The sequence below is a fragment of the Amphiura filiformis genome, chromosome 16, assembly GCF_039555335.1.
Source record: "Amphiura filiformis chromosome 16, Afil_fr2py, whole genome shotgun sequence".
NCBI classification, from domain to species: Eukaryota; Metazoa; Echinodermata; class Ophiuroidea; order Amphilepidida; family Amphiuridae; genus Amphiura; species Amphiura filiformis.
Window position 1 is genome coordinate 33,408,115 of NC_092643.1, and position 17,586 is coordinate 33,425,700.

A 17,586-nucleotide genomic window follows, 5' to 3' on the forward strand; every position below is an offset into this window, starting at 1 on the left:
TTTTAAAAATAATTTTGTTCTACAAACAAGAGTTTTTATTATTTTTATACTGTACTATAAAATCAAATGATGTAATATAATTGAACGAGTCTGAAAAGGTCAGAGATCAAACGCATTTTGGACGGGATTCGACGATTTTGTGTTTTTCACATGAAAAATACACTATAAAAATGCCGTACGCAAATCAGCCTCAGATTCTCATATCGGAACTTACCGAGGAAAACGTCAAATTTATAATTGAAGACACTGATTTGAGGTAAACACTTTTGAAGTAGTAAAAACTGTTATCATAAACAGGCACTGCTCATATCGACTTCAAAATTCGGAAACTGTGACAGGTTTAACATGTAAAATAAAACGAACGAAGACGGGAAACAGGTGTACAACAGCAGCAAATTTTCGGTACTAAGCGTACCTTCTTCAGGCTTTATTTATAAAATGACACAAGAAAACAATCTAAAAATAAGCAAGAAAATTAATGCGTAACACGTAAAAAAACAAGCATGAAAAAATCGCGACTTAAAAACGGATGCGTCGCAGTGTGTGGAGGCGCACCTTAAAAACGTGTGCGTGAAAAAGTGGGGGGGGGGGGTGAAAAAACCTATTCAATAAGATTAAGGCCTTCGGGTTGAAGGGAATGAAGCTTGTTGATCCAGAACAGAATTTCTCGCGCTGCTGGCGCTGGCGTCTTAATTTGGATTGGCGACCAAGAGATTCAATGACCGTGACTTTGACATCATCGATGCTGTGATCTGGAAGGTTTAACATGTTTAATGCAAGACCCGGGCACAGTGTCGACACCCTGTCCCTGTATTATAAATATTATTTCCCTGCAACTTAACATGCATGTACTCCGTTAACGTTGGTGAGCGCCGATGGGCGATTGGTATTTCACCGAACGCAAGAAATGGAGTCCAATCTGATTGGCATGAAATCGATCGCTATCGCCTCAGTCACGTCAGTCAGTGTGTGTCAGACTAATTCCAATCAGCCGTCTACACTTCGCATGTACTGTGTATGCTTCGTAGTGACAATCTATACGCAGAACATGGTACATACTTACAATCCACATACAAACTAGGAAAGCATACTTTCAATGTACAGCTGGTTTTTTTCACAACAAATGACTTACTCACCAATGTCTTCTGTGGCCAAACTTGATTATTTAAAGTCCTACTGCATTATAGTCCACTTAAAATATCAATTTGGTTGAAATTTGTTGCCAAAAACTGTGTTTTAATGTGTTTATTCCACCACATAAATTCTTGTGATCAAAATTCCCACCATTAGAATGTGCTATCTCCAGCATGTAGCCCTTTACACATAGCATGTAACCTCATCTCTGCTGTTACAGGCATGTGTATACAGCATGGTTTACAGATAGGAGCACATTCAGGCTTGGTTTAAAAAGTATATCTTGTTATGATATGTTTGGTAAATTGGCCAATTAGGTCAAGACATGTCATCAATTTAACCTTGGCATGAGAAACAGTTGCCACTCATGCTTAAAATCCACCACATTATGATGGATTAAAGAATAGCTTAATCTATTATGTACAGCTGTGTGTGGTCAAAAGAGTATACTTCATGACTTCTAGTATTATTTGCCCCAACACATGTGTCTGGCACTTAACACTTTGGGTGGAATATTTGGAAACAGGTATTTATTTATTTTTAGTCCACAAAATGTAAACATGGAGACATGTACAATTACAGAATTTGACCTACTGGAAATGGGTTTTTGCTGAACAAAAGTAAGGTCGTGCGTCATGAATTGGGGTATTGGAAAAGGTGGAGGCGTTACATTTTTTCATTTTATTCAGGACGTTTTGTCCTAGATCTGAATAGTGGAGAGGGGTACTGAACTAGTTTTGGTCTCATTTTGTTGCTTATTTATCTAGCTCAAATTATGGAAAGAAAGAACATCACACTTTATTTACTTCTTGAGATATTGCAGTTCAAACGATGTGAAGTCAGGGGTGGAGGATCCTACGGTTGAGGATCCGACGGTTGAGGCATGTGTTAAAGTATAGGGAATGTTGATTTTTCGCGCCTCACAAATATATTTTTTACTGTAACTTTATAACGCAGTAAGGTATTGAGATGGATTGTTTTGGTATTTATGTCTAGTTTGAAATGTGACCAGTTTTACTCCAAGCTAAGTTAATTTGTTGCAAGTGTGCTGCATTCTGTGTCATGGGTTCGAGACTTTTCCTATACGTTACTGTGTTAAGTATTCATTTATGCTCGAAATGTTCCAAAGGTCATATTTCTTGAAGGAGTTACCCTACTGCTGTAAAAGTTTACATTTTTGGATGGAAATTTGATGAGGAATTCAAATATGCCATTGGTTTTTGTGTAGGTCATAAAGGAAAAAAGGTTTTGATTGATTATGTAATAAAAATCATAAAAATTATGTACGACTTTTGAACACCCTGTATCTCAGTTGGGGAACATAACTCATCATTACAAGTTTGCTTTTTTTGGAAGCCTACAATGTTATTAGCACATCTAAAAAGGTTTCAGCAGAACAGGAATTTTTGCTAGTAAATAAGAGAGGAACAAAATTGTATACTTTTTGAACCAAAATTTAACTTTTCCACCCTATATGACATTTGTGGCACCCTGTATATTGACCAATTGTTTGTACATGTGTATTCCTGGTACCCTAAGCTTTACAGTGATATATAATTTTATAGGGTTTTGATGAACAGTTTATGAATTAGATCAGTCTAAGTACAAAAACATGCAAATTGTTCAATTTTTTAGTATGTAACGCATTTGGCCCCCAATTCATGGCGCACGACCGTAAGTAAACATTACGGATCATATTTTTCAAAAATGGATTTACAGGGTTTCAGTGTATTTTGAAAATGATGGGTTTGTGTGAATTTTTATAACTGGTGCAGTTATCATGTTTTGAAATATACACTCTTTGACAGCTCTCTCCGTGCCTGTTTGAATGCCTGGTTATACCATGTACCCATACACTAGGTATGGGTACATGGGACCAGGTATAGTGACAATCCATATCATGACTGACTTCTGAAAACTATTCAATGCGATGTTGGTTGTGTGCGCTGTAGCGCGACTGACTAGCGGCGCCCGTGTACCGCGTCGCTGTACCTCGCCGCTGTGACAAGATCGCGCTCTGAACTTCTAAAAACAACAAACTCGGTCAAAAGTTCAATTTGGACACAACTGCGCATGCTCTATGCCACAGGAATCGTGTTGCAAAATCCGTCACTTTTTTTCCCACGTAGTTTTCTCAGTCGTCAATCCAGATGGTTGACGACCGAGGGCAGTGCTCAGTCTATGTGTCAGTGGCGAAGTAGAAACTCAAAATGTAGAGATGTATTCAATTCAATTTGAATCAATATTCTATTATTGACGCAGATACAGAAAGTTGCATAGTGTCTCGATATGTGCATTGTATTTGTATTATAGACTTGTGATTTAATATTCTATACAGCACATGGATGGATCTGAGCTGATGGGCTATATTACGTGGGATTATAATTCTCAAACAGTTGAATATATCACAATTTTGATGTGCGATTTAAAATCGTTATGGTGAAAATGCAGTAAAATATATCCACAGCAAACAGCAATCGCCGCTGATTAGTGTATTGAATTTCCAGTTACAGTGTAGTGTATTGAAAACAAAACCTGGGTTTTACCTGACAAATCGATTTTTTCTTGTAATGGCAACCTCATATGGGGTACTGAGCATGCGCAAATCGTAAAAACGTGTAGAATAGAAACTCTGGTATCGCATATCGTGTAAATGGTATGCTTAGCCTGAGTCGCTCGGCCTATCTTTAACAAAATCGCCATGCTATTTCTGGCGTCCCTGTCCTACTTGGCAAAATAAATTTAGTATCAAATTAAAGCTTTGTGTCTGTAGATTTCAAAACTTTTCAAATTCAATAATGTCAATTGTCGGGAACGGCATGTATTGTCAATGACCGGACAATAAGGCCCTTCGCACTTGATTATTAGTTTCCTGTTTAAAAAGATTTTGAAAAAGGGACAAGGTGACTTTTAATTATTAATAATTAATTATCTTTTATTTAGTTTGAACTATTTAAGCAACTATTGACTCGTTTTGACTAGAGCGGGCATTTAATTATTTCGCAACAATATTTGATTTTATAAATAAGTGAAGGTGGAGTTGTACTCTTTGTTCATTCATCATTATTGTTGATATTATTAAAGTCAGAAAATGGCAAACTTTGTAGAAGTAGTTGAAAGTTATTCTAAAGGAGAAAATTAGAAATAAAAATAAAATAATTAATTATTTTGAGATTTTCAATTTTGGACGCGGGCGGTAAATAGGAAACTAATAATCAAGTGCGAAGGGCCTAATGTTACTAAATTTATTGTATATGTAGCTTGTAGGTCATCACTGGTTTCTAGTGGACTAATCCGAAATTTAATTGAATGAAGAACACAACATGACGAAAGCTGTCAACTTGTGAGGGGGAAAATCGGGGGAATATAGGAATATTCATTGCCATTGCCAAATGCGCTAGCAAAAAAGACGAGTAACTGCTTAACATACAGAATACATTGTAAATAACATCCGTTGCAAAAAATGTCAACGCTGTCCGATTGAAAGGAACGTACTCGAGCATTGAATGCGTAACTATCGTATGTAAATTCGAAGCTAGAGTTCTTGAGTAAACGAGTAGTAGCATGCGCACATGATAATTTCACAGGAAATCTTTCTGAAAATGAAAAATTCAGCTAGATTTCCAAAAAGAAATAAAGAACAGTTTACCAACCCGAAGTGCTACAATTAAAAAATAAGACAACAAATAAACACAAATCCCGACCGGCACATAACCCAACTTGATACACAACCAATAATAATAAAACCTTGTAAAAAGATATTCCTTGCACACAACATGACCAAAAAAATCTGATTTTTCATACCTTTTACTACCAATATTTCTTTATTCTACAGTGTGGCCAATAGTATCAGACGAGTGTTCCAAGCAGAAGTGCCAACAATTGCTATAGATTGGATCCAGATTGAAACCAATTCATCTGTGCTTCATGATGAATTTATTTCACATCGGGTTGGTGAGTACTTACTGTAAAGTATGAAATGTTTGTGTACATGAAAATGTCGCGATTTTGCAAGTGCAGTTGATTCATGAAGGTTTCATGCATGCAAATATTTTTTCTTTCTAGGCAGTTTAAGGAAATGTGCTAAATTGACGAAAATTTCATGTCACAAAAACAGGGATTCTATCCACAAATTTTGGGATTTTGCAAGTGTTGATTCAGGAAAGTTTCATGCACAAAAATGTGGGTTTTTTTTTCTTATAGGCCTTTTAGGAAATGTTCAAATTGACAAAAATTTCATGTTGCAGAATCAGGGATTCTATCCACAAATGCAAAATTGTAATGCTGTGAAAATATCATGATTTACATTATATTAAAGCCATATGTCGACAAGAGAACACTGTTCTTTGGGCGGACTTTCCTTTCAAATAATTATGGTCGGTAAGTCAAGCGTTAGTGAAGAACAACAAAATAAAAAATTGACGAAAATTGTACATTAATGGCTTTAACTTAACAGTTCAAGTTCCTTTAACTTTTTAGTTATAATACAAAAAGATTTGGTAGAGATTCTCCAACATTCTCATATATTTTTTGAGCCTACACGGTAAGTAGATGGGGGAGAATCTAATTCTCTGATTGTTCTCATAAAATGCTGATTGCCAGAATCCAAATGGGGTCTAGCGAGGTGAAGCAAAATTCTACCCCAGAAGGGCAATTGCCCCCAAATTTCATAAAATTTCGTTATAAATAATTGTCAGAGGCAAAAAAATCTACACAAGAGCCACTTTTTCGCAGAATCTATTCAAAATTATAATGCTTTGTGATAGGTAGGGTTTGAAGGTTGGGTCAATGGGTGTGTAATTTCAGTGTAAATCAAAAACCTGGTTGTGTAAATTAAAGATTTCTGTACAAAGTATAGACCATGTGGGCAAAAACTGGGTGTGTATTTAAAAATTTAGGTGCTCCTTACATGGCTGGCTGCATAAATCCTTGCTTCAGAGCATTAGTGTTAAAACTTGTAAGAAGCTTTTATACCACAATCAATTTAAGATATATAATTGAATTGATTATTCCTTTGTCTACAAACAGGTTTGATTCCACTAACGAGTGATGAGATGGTTGAAAAAATGAATTACAACAGAGTAAGTACACATCTTGTTGGCTTGAGTGGATGATTTTATCACTGATAATTTTATCACTGGTAATTTTATCACTAATGATTTTATCACTGATAATTTTATCACTAATGATTTTACCACTGATAATTTTATCGCTGATAATTTTATCGCTGATGATTTTATCGCTGATGATTTTATCACTGATAATTTTATCGCTGATAATTTTATCGCTGATGATTTTATAATTTTATCACTGATAATTTTATCATTCATGATTTCATCACTGATACATTGTAGTTTTATCACTGATAATTTTATCCCTGATAATTTTATCGCTGATGATTTTATCGCTGATGATTTTATCACTGATAATTTTATCGCTGATAATTTTATCGCTGATGATTTTATCGCTGATAATTTTATCGCTGATAATTTTATCGCTGATGATTTTATCACTGATAATTTTATCACTGGTAATTTTATCACTAATGATTTTATCACTGATAATTTTATCACTAATGATTTTACCACTGATAATTTTATCGCTGATAATTTTATCGCTGATGATTTTATCGCTGATAATTTTGTCGCTGATGATTTTATCGCTGATAATTTTGTTGCTGGTGATTTTATCGCTAATAATTTTATCGCTGATAATTTTATCCCTGATAATTTTATCCCTGATGATTGAATACCTGAGTGGAAGAAGGGCCCAACTCCATCAAAACTGATTTTGAGATATTAAGAAAAAACTTAATATTTGGAAAAGTTTTATAGACAGAATGTTTTCATCTTCAGGGGACCTTTAATACAGGAACATACAATATTACATACATTCAAAATTATGTATAATGTTTCCATGGCAATGGTACAGGTGTTAATACGAGATGGAGTTGGGCCCTTCTTCCACTAATATTCTGCAAGTGCCAGTTCCGTAAGCAGATGTGTTATAAATAGCTACATAAATTTGGTAATTATCCATTAATTGCGCAAGTAGAAGCATGTAATATGTTAGGAAAAAAATTATTGTAGTGAAAAGCAGATTTCATGGATGAACAAAATTCCTCTTTAACCCAATATTTGTGGAAGAAGGGCCCAACTCGATGATTAAGTGTATGTGGAAGACTATTTAGAGAGTGGATTTTTGGCTCATCTTTCACACACAAGGAAGAACAGTCTGCTGGCAATAAAATTGTGGGTCTAACTCATTTTTGTAAAAAATTGGAGTTGGGCCCTTCTTCCACTCAGGTATTCAATTTTATCACTGATAATTTTATCGCTGATAATTTTATCGCTGATAATTTCAATACTGATCATTTTATCCCTGATGATTTCATCACTGATAATTTTATCAGTGATGATTTCATCAATGATAGTTTTATCACTGATAATTTTAACCCTGATAATTTTATCACTGATAATTTATCACTGATAATTTTATCACTGATTTTATCTCTGATAATATTATCACTGATAATTTTATCGCTAATAATTTTATAGCTGATAATTTTATCATTGGTAATTTTATCTGGGTGTGGTAAATGCATGTTAGCATTAGGTTTGCTACACATGGGATTATGGAAAATATGTTGTCCATTTTTCAAATTTTGTGTCCACTTCTCTTTGGAACTGTAATAGTTTTTGTGTTTTTGCCCCCAAAAATGTTTTAAAAAAACATTCTTCCAATATGTAAAATGCCTAACTATCAATGTACAAAAACGGATTAATTTTGTTAAAGAAATCAACATTTTTTATGTGGAAAATGTGGTTTGAACTGGTGTCCATTCTTGAAATTGGTCTCCATTCTTGAAAATGCTTAAGCTTCAGGGGGATTTGCTCCCCTGCCCCCCCCCCCACCAGGGTGCTCCCCGCTGAGAACCAGTACTCAGACACCACGCTTAGTTCCATTATTTTGACAAAAACCTAGTGGCATCTCTATGAAACTCTCAATTGGATCAGCCCCCATTAAGCATCATGATAAGTATTAAAAACTTATTGGGGGATAGGCTTTTACGACGGTAATTCATAACAATTTGTGGGTTTTTTAGCGGGTTCGCCGTCCGACAAGTTCAGAACTGTCAAGCTTTCGTCAGGAGTAGCTCTGACTTCTTCAGGACAAAGTACCTAAGAATGAAACATGTAGACCGCCCCTTGCCTACTGATGGCTCTGAAAAGAGCCGTTCACTGAAGACTGCCCCTTGTCAACAGAGAACAAGCAGATCTCGACTATCTGCTAAATTTAAAGGTTTGGTGGCCCTAAAAGAGCCGTTTACTGAAGACTGCCCCTTGTCAACAGAAAACAAGCAGACCTCACCTATCTGCTAAATTTAAAGGTTTGGTGGCTCTGAAAGGAGCCGTTCACTGAAAACTTAACTATTATTAACAACTTAACTATTTTTTGTCTCAATTACATGTAGGACTGCACATGTGATGAGTTTTGTCCAGAGTGTTCAGTGGAATTTACATTAGATGTGAAGTGTACTGATGACCAAACCAGACATGTAACATCAAGAGATCTAATGACTAGTAATCCAAGGGTAGTACCGGTAAGTAGCTTGGTGCCAACATGTATGTGTATGATCAGTGATGCCAACGCCGCACCGTAGGCGCACAATTGCGCTACTTGGCGATCACTTGCCGCTACTCAGAAAAATGTGCAGCTACTTGCCTAAAATTGGGATAATTTGCAAAAGTCAGGTCGCGGCAGTAGTTTGATGTATCTGTCTTTCAATTTAGCCAATTTATAAAGATTTTGAGTCTCTGAAGCTCCGATTTTAATTACAAAGGGTTTTGTGACCATTTATTGATCGGTCCGTAACGTCTTATTAACTACCAGAAGTTTTTAAGTCAAGTGCTTTTACGCCCAATTGGGTGATTTGTGTTCTAAATTTGGGTCAATCCACCCAAATATCCAGTATTGGGCGCTTTTCTCTCATTACAGGGGAATTTAAAACCCAAGTTGTTAAATTTGTGTGAATTGCGGTTGTTTTGAGCCATGCATGTACTATGTGTCCTCCTTCCTACATAGATAAAATGTGTAATGTTCAGAAACTTGTAATTATTGCAGGTGACGTCAAGAAACAGAGAAGATGAATCCAGTGAATATGGAGAAACAGATGGTAAGTATGGACAATGGGCAAGTTATGGATGATTCATAACCCCATGTATATACACGAAGCATGTGATTCAATTAAAAGAAATTGACCGCGCACTAATTGCACGGTCATTAACTCGCAATGACTCCTGGAATACACAGAGACACGCTACAATGACTTCTGTGCATGTGTAATACCCTGGGTCGTCAATGGTCTCTATCCTCGACTAGTGGGAGATTAAGGTCAAGTCTTTCATAGGGGGTGTGTGGATTTGAACTGGAGTTCCAGGTGTGCGATGGTGATCATTTAGTGTGTAGAATAGGCAAAGTCTCATCCTCTATGCATTGGGTCAACCATCATGTTATATTTCCTCACAGGGCGGATGGCTCCCTGGCCGAGTGGTTAGGGCACAGGTCTCGTAAACATGAGGTCCTGGGTTCGATTCCTTGGCGGATCACTTTTTCACTTGTCTCCTTTATTATTTGTGACGGCGAACCTGGTAAAAAATCATGTTTATTTATATAATTCCTGTCAATCATGCCACTGTTTTTCCATGTCATCTTGTTATGATTGTCAATCAGTGTGATTGTTTATCACTTCTGCCCTCCTGCTCGCATACACTCAACGCATTGTACATACGGTTGTAGAATTGTGAATTTTACTCAAGCACACAAAATTAGCACGATACATGACTCGCATATTGCAAAATCTGCTCAGCACAACATGAAGTAATCCAGAGATGCAATATTATTTCCTAATTCACAGGTTCAACCGGAAATAAATTATTTCCCATTGCACTTTCTGTCCTGCAACAAACACATGTTAATACACCCGTAATAATAATAATAATAATGTGAATTTATATTGCGCACATCTCCACCTAATTAATTGGCGCTCAAGGCGCGATACAGAGATTTTCTTGCACTACAAAATGAAAATTAACTTACAATACAACTTAATCTACTCATAAACAACAATCAATAGGTGAACAAATAATATGGTGATGCACATCAAGAAAATGCTTCTTTCATTAAATGAGTTTTTAAATAACTTTTAAACTGTGCTAAAGATGTACTTAATTTGACGTGGGTTGGTAGAGTATTCCAGACACGTGGTGAAGCAATTGAAAAAGCCCTGTTCCCCCCAAGAATGTTTTGAACGGAGTTCGCAGAGAAGTGATTTGTCGCTGGAGCGGAGCATACGTGGAGGGTTTATGGTTGAAGGCAGGGTTGCCAAAAGATTTCAGCCCGAATCGCGGGTCAAATAATCGAAAAGTCGCCCAATTTTTCTCTTTACCATTGGTTTCTATGGGGCATGAAACTATCGGAAATCGCGGGAGCCAATGTTGAAAAGTCGCCCAAATTTTTTCTTAACCATTGGTTTCTATGGGACAGGAAATTGTCAAAAGTCGCGGGCAAAATCTTCAAAAGTCGCCCAATTGGGCTACCAAATCGCGGGTTTGGCAACCCTGGTTGAAGGAGACATTTGATGTATTCAGGCGCCAGATCATTTAGTGACACACTTAGGGGAGCATAGGGTTTTTAGCAATTCAGGATATAGAGTTATACTTAGGGGAGGACGGATCTTCAGCGACGGGCTCATAGCCTCAGCGTTCCCCGTGTCATTGCTATCAGAAGCACCATTAATATTAGAATCAAATGCCCATCTCTTAGACTGGAACGCCTTACCTGATCTTGCTCTGGCTTGGGCACTTCTGATTCTCTTTTCATCATCGCTATTGGAAGCTATATGTAGCTCTTCCTCTATGTATTCGTCTATCACTCTCCAGGCGAATTATTTTGTTTCTCTTGTTTTCCGTGTATGTTCCTTTTCTTTATGTCAGCTAAAGCCTTCTTCACCATTAATATTAGAATCAAATGCCCATCTCTTAGCCTGGAACGCCTTACCTGATCTTTGTTATCCAGTACCTTGCCTCTTGCGCTTTGACGCCGCTCTGGCTTGGGCACTTCTGATTCTCTTAGAGGAGGACGGATCTTCGGCGACGGGCTTATAGCCTCTGCGTTCCCCGTGTCATTGCTATCAGAAGCACCATTAATATTAGAATCAAATGCCCGTCTCTTGGACTGGAACACCTTACCTGATCTTTGTTTTCCAGTACCTTGCCTCTGAAGCTTTGATGCTACTCTGGCTTGGGCACTTCTGATTCTCTTTTCATTATCGCTATCGGAAGCTTGCTCTTCCTCTACGTATTCGTCTATCACTCTCCAGCCGTCATCCGATTTATCGGCCAGGCGGATTAGTTTGTTCCGCCTGCTTTCCGTGTAGTTTGTTCCTTTTCTTTTTGTCAGCTACCGCCTTCTGCATGGCGTCTAAAGCCACCATCTCTTTTCCTTCTGATATATAACTCTGCAGTTTAACAAGGTGATCCAATAATTCGGAATTGAACTCAAACTGCAAACGATTTCCTCTACACTTAAACTGTAGCTGAGCAGCTTTCCTTACAGGTCTGCTCCGTGGCACTCTCGATCGCCTTTTCACTTTCCTCCTGTTCTTCTAACTTCTTATCGATGTATCCTTGTACATCACCTACCGCTTCGTTAATTATCACTGATATATCCTTTGCAGTCAAAACAGCGCTAGCATGTGGTTTTTGCCCAGTAGATGTTGATTGTTGATCGTCAGTAGACATCATTTACTAGCCTGTAGGCCTATGCTACGCAATGCAGCTCAATGCCACACCCAGTTAACTCAATGTATAGCAAAGCTGTAAATTTAGTATGTCGGCTATCGTCGTGTCGAAATCCATCATCTACCAATAGAAAATTCAATTTTCCCCGTCTACGAGCAACAGACAAGACACTTGAGTCGGATCATCTCTTATCTCCTGGGTTTCAGATTTACAAAGTCCAAAGAGCTGGAATATATGCAACACTTAATCTTAACGTCTTGCTTATGGAACCTTGAATCTATACTATACTATACTACCGTAGAATTCCGTCTAGAAGCATATATGCCTCTAAACGAGGGGTTTTTTTTAACGAAAGATATGAAAGGCCAATACCCTTCTCAAAAACATTGCAATAGATTGGTCTTACAAATATACATGTTTGTACAGCCACCTTTATCAGTAATATAGTTGTTCAAACTCCAAATAACGTTTTTGTTGAGAGTGTCTGCCTCTTGTCTCTTGTGTCAAAAAAACCTCGTTTAGAGGCATATTCTGTCGGTCCGTGTCACGTCACTTCCGGTTGATGATGTTCGAGTGAAAACAAGTCCCTGATTCGATTTTTGTTGATGATTTCTGTCATTGGTGTAATGTAAATTTCAATCGCAAATAGTCAGTGGAATCAAACAACCGTTTCTAAGTCTTCAGAGTGAAAGAAACTTACTTGATTTACCGTTTATATACTGAATTAAATTCCATGGTCGAGTGTCGTTTTTTCCGAAATTGAATATCACTCCAGCAACATCGCTATGTAGCCTCCTTCACAGCCGGTTTCTGTTGTTCACAACAAACCGTGAGCCACATGCAGTTTGGGCCCGAGACTAGAGATAGCCCGGATGTCCGACCGACAGAATATATGCTTGTAGACGGAATTTTACGGTATACTATACTATACTATACTATACTATACTATACTATACTATACTATACTATACTATACTATACTATGCAGGCACTTATATAGCGCTCTTACAAAGAAAACCATGTATCACAGTGCTTTACAAAAGAAAATAAAGAAGAAAAACAACATACAAGATCAAACATGATATCAAATAAATGAGTCTTTAGATTAGACCGGAAGGTTGCCAGCATTGGAGCGTGGCGGATATGGCGAAGGAGTTTGTTCCAAAGAAAAGGTCCTGCTACAAAGAAAGCTTTATCACCAGTTACAGTGTGTGTATGCGGTACAATGAGAAGCCTGGTGTCCTGGGCAGAGCGTAATCTTTTTTGCCTTGAAGATGAGCTTGGCAGCACGGTTCTGTAGACGTTGAAGTCTGTTTGAGTCTTTTGATGTAATACCATAAAGCAGTGAGTTGGCATAATCAAGCCTAGGTGTTATAATGGCTCGGATTGCATCTTGACAGGCAGCTTGGTCCAGGAACATTCCGATATGTGATAAGTTGCTGAGGTGGAAGCTTATTGAACTGCATATCGATGAGACCTGGTTTGACATTGATAACGTTTTGTCAAACACAACACCAAGGTTCTTTATGGTAGAAGATGGAACAATAATGTCAGATCCAATGTTCAGCCTCACCTCTGATATAGAGTGTTTCGAATCGTGGGCTGGATATGACGAAGAACTCAGTATTCGTTTCATTTAATTGAAGCATGTTGTGGTCCATCCAAAGTTTGATATCCATGATGCAATTAGTGAGAGTGCACAGTGCATTGTCCAGTTCAGATTTATTGCGTAGACTGAATGGAATGTACAGTTGTATGTCGTCGGCATAGAAGTGGTATTTTACATTCTTATGACCGCTGATGATGTTGGCAATGGGATGAGTGTAGAATGAGAATGACTGTGGACCGATTACAGAGCCTTGTGGCAGGCTGAAGTTCAAAGTTTGCGAATCAGATAGTACACCAGCAACCTTCACTCTGTTTGTGCGATTACTCAGGTATGACTTAAACCAGTCTTAAACATTACCACAAGATTTTGGTTCAAGATATAATAATTCATGTTCCATTGATCATTTTCTTTTTTTTACAGATATCCTTATAGTAAAACTCCGGAAAGGTCAGGAACTCAAGTTCCGCGGTTTTGCCAAGAAGGGCTTTGGCAAGGAACATGCCAAGTGGATACCGACGTCCGCAGTAGCGTTTGAATATGATCCCGATAACTCATTCCGTCATACAGTGTTCCCTAAACCAGAAGAATGGCCAAAGAGTGAATACTCGGGTCTTATTGAGCAAGAAGAAGTGTGTAAGTATATATAGGGAAGTCCTTGACTGAAGAGGTTCATCAGGTCTGTTGATTAATCAGCTAATTAAAGTTCTTTGCCAAGACCAAAGGAAAAACTTACGTTTTTCTGCTGACAGTTTCGCCAGAAACCTTCTGGCTTTGTCAAAGCGATTGATGTTGTTATTGATCCATCTGCTTGGAGCGGTAATCCCGGCCGGATGTTATTGTTTTACCGGAAGTGCACCTGTCTCAAACGTTGGTCTTGAGCAGAGGATCAAAGATGTGGCTCAGAAAGAATGTCCCTCGTCTCTGTTCATGGTGTTGTCTCCTCTCTTGCGAATTGGTGAGACAAAAAGACAGTTCGGTGTCCGCATGAATGAACACAAAAGGGAAGCGGAGAAAGCTAGCCAACTTAAATACACACGATCCAAGAGGAAGGAATCGCTCACCGCAATTAACAAATCGGCCATCACAGATCACGTGTCAAGGGATAACCATTTAATAGACTGGGACAGCTCATCAATCCTTGATAGGGAAGAAAACCGCAGGGCACGATGGGTCATGGAATCAGTATGGATTCGCAAGAGAGGAGACAACACCATGAACAGAGACGAGGGGACATTCTTTCTGAGCCACATCTTTGATCCTCTGCTCAAGACCAACGTTGGAGACAGGAGTACTTCCGGTAAAACAATAACATCCGGCCGGGATTCCCGCTCCAAGCAGATGGATCAATAACAACATCAATCGCTTTGACAAAGCCAGAAGGTTTCTGGCGAAACTGTCAGCAGAAAAACGTAGGTTTTTCCTTTGGTCTTGGCAAAGAACTTTAATTAGCTAGGGAAGTCCTTGTTCATGCCAACACAGTATTGGGCTGTATATTTTTTTCATATACTAGTCCAGATTATATACACTTATGTGAAGATGTTATCGCCTTCTCAATGCTACTGTTGATGTGACGATAGTTGAACAGCAGTTGTAGATCGCTGCTTGGCAACAAAGTTGCCAGACGAATTACTCCATAACAGGTTGAAAATTATGGACTTGAGGCAACAACAAAAATTCCCCATTCTTAGGACAGACTTTTCAAGTAGGTCAGTCAGTCAGGCATTTTTTTTTTCTTTTTTTTTCTGGAGGCTAAAATTACCATAAAATTTCCCCAAAATCTGTAAAAAATCTGAACATATTTTCTAAAAATGGTCAGACAATATTGATAAATTTTGGGCAAAAAAATCCAGCTGATTTTACATGATTTTAGCAAAATTTAAAAAACAATTCTCCAAAACACAAATTCTGGGTCGGTCGGACCCGTAGAACAGGGGTTTTTTATGGTTACATATTGCCCCTCATCTCGGTTTATTATGTTTTGCCTTTGCTTTCTGATTGTGATAAGCAGCAATTAACAACTGTTATATACCTCATATATAGATTCCTCTCATCTGATTGGTTAAAAGTGGAGTCATTAAAATAGCTGTGCCCCCTTTTTTTTATCAAGATGACGTCATAAGCAACTGTGCCCCGGGCATAGAATCAACTGTGCCCGATAAATAATTGGATAGTCGCAACCCCGAATACACAGATCGCTCGTATACATTACGCACCCACTATACGGTCGGCGTTGATTACGCAAAAAGAGACTAGCGGTCGGTCACAGTTCGCGATGAATTTGACCTCCTCTTGCAGACGACGACCTCTGATCGCCATGGCGTAGTCAGTGCAGTGTTTTGTTTACAATCAGTTACATGTCAAGGATTTATACCTGCCAAATGTCACTTTTTAGACAAATTACTATGACCTGAAGACTAAGCAGTACAGAAACGGTAGGGTTTTCGATATGAAATGGCGTCGGTAGATATCGGTCCAAATTCTGCACCCTTGCTCTTGCATGCACTGTGCATTTTACTTCATGCACTTTATCAAGGCCTATGCAGTTAAAAGCCTGTAGGCCTTGCCAGCTCAAGAAATCTTTTAACCAATCAAATGAGAAGAATCTATATTATTCGGTATATAAAACAAATATTGACTGCTTAATATTCGGGGCACAGTTTAAAATTATAGGCCCTCGGTGATGTCAAAACCATGACTATGCCCTCAGCTTCGCTCGAGCATAGTCATGGTTTTGACATCACCTCGGGCCTATAATTTTAACTGTGCCCCTCATAGCAGTCAATATTTGTATACTGTTCAATGATCATCGCATCAACAGTAACATTGAGATAACTGGTAGTTATCCAAATTATTGGCCTCTAACTTCTAAGAACTATTTTGATTGGTTAAAAAGGCCATATATCATGTATTGAGCCAATCAGAGATATGGTAAGACTGGCAAGTAGGGCTGAAGGGGATTAAGCTTAAAAGTGCAAAGAGATTTAAAAACACTTATTTTGATTGGTTACTCAAATGATAACAACATGTAACAACCAATCAGGGGCACTGTAAGAAAAATTCAAACAAATTACATGGATTTTCTTCCCTTGTGATTATTTTCTCTCCTCTCATATTCTCTTGCAGTTGAAGCACCCTACAACCCCGGTAACAACCCCAGGAAATTCTATTACAATCTGGAGTCGATAGGCGCCCTCAAACCTGAGAACATAGTATTAGCAGGGTTGGCGATATTGAAGAAAAAACTCAGTGACTTGCAGACACAGCACAGTCATGAAACACAGAGTGAAGGACTGGCTATCAACTGAATGCAGCTGTGTTCTGTGAACTGGAATTTTATCCTTTTCTTTACTATGCTCTGGGAAAAACAAAATGTTGGTGAAAATGCATAGATAAGGACTTGCAGCCAACTGTATACATTTTGCATATTGAAACCATGTTTCTTTGTTTTCAAGTTTATGCTCAAGCTAAAGTGAAGACAAGATTTGCAATTCTTCATCAGCAATACTTCAGTGCAGCATTTTGGACTACATGTAGTTAATGACATTAGATGAATGTATCACTGAGCCAGTATGTTGTTGTGTCATTTGAAAGCACACCCTGATCAACACGCTACGAAATCGAGGGAGGTAAAAAAACCAGTACCAAATACAGTGGAAAGTTGTTAATACGAAATCTGGGCCGGTGTGTTTAGCTGGTATTAAACGGAGTTAATGTGTCTGAAGACAGTGTTGTTTAAGTCGGCACAGTGTGCAAACATCGATTACTACAGTATATGATGGATTTTCAGAGGGATAGTTGTCTTTATTATTTTATATCCCCGGTTTATACCACACTTAACCTTAGCTGATTTTCCGCTTCCAAGCAATTTCACAGCTCAAAAGTCCCTTGATATGAGAGGCTAATATCATTCCATTTTTGTTTTCAGCAATTTTTTTCACAACGTTTTCTAATGAAATTTGGATGATTTCTCAAGCTGATTATCGTAAACAATCGGGTATAGGCATGTTTGTTTTGTTTTTTACATTCCAGCTGATTCTGTGA

General features: G+C 38.0%; 1 protein-coding gene across 1 annotated transcript; it reads left to right on the plus strand.

Moving 5' to 3' along the window:
• Positions 1–98: 98 nt before the first annotated feature.
• Positions 99–16,954, plus strand: LOC140135893 (DNA-directed RNA polymerase II subunit RPB3-like). Its single transcript, XM_072157557.1, has 7 exons — positions 99–256; positions 4,970–5,088; positions 6,163–6,215; positions 8,609–8,737; positions 9,259–9,310; positions 13,966–14,178; positions 16,669–16,954. Exons 1-7 carry the CDS (start codon positions 171–173, stop codon positions 16,848–16,850), a joined length of 834 nt encoding a protein of 277 aa, XP_072013658.1. The 5' UTR covers positions 99–170; the 3' UTR covers positions 16,851–16,954.
• The last annotated feature ends 632 nt before the right edge of the window (positions 16,955–17,586 follow it).

What these genes read in the sequence shown, in the direction of transcription:
- LOC140135893 (XM_072157557.1), top strand. Translation starts at nt 171, where the DNA reads ATGCCGTACGCAAATCAGCCTCAGATTCTCATATCGGAACTTACCGAG. An exon ending in ATTGAAGACACTGATTTGAG is followed by an intron (nt 257 to 4,969) that starts GTAAACACTTTT and finishes TTTATTCTACAG; the next exon opens with TGTGGCCAATAGTATCAGAC. An exon ending in ATTTATTTCACATCGGGTTG is followed by an intron (nt 5,089 to 6,162) that starts GTGAGTACTTAC and finishes GTCTACAAACAG; the next exon opens with GTTTGATTCCACTAACGAGT.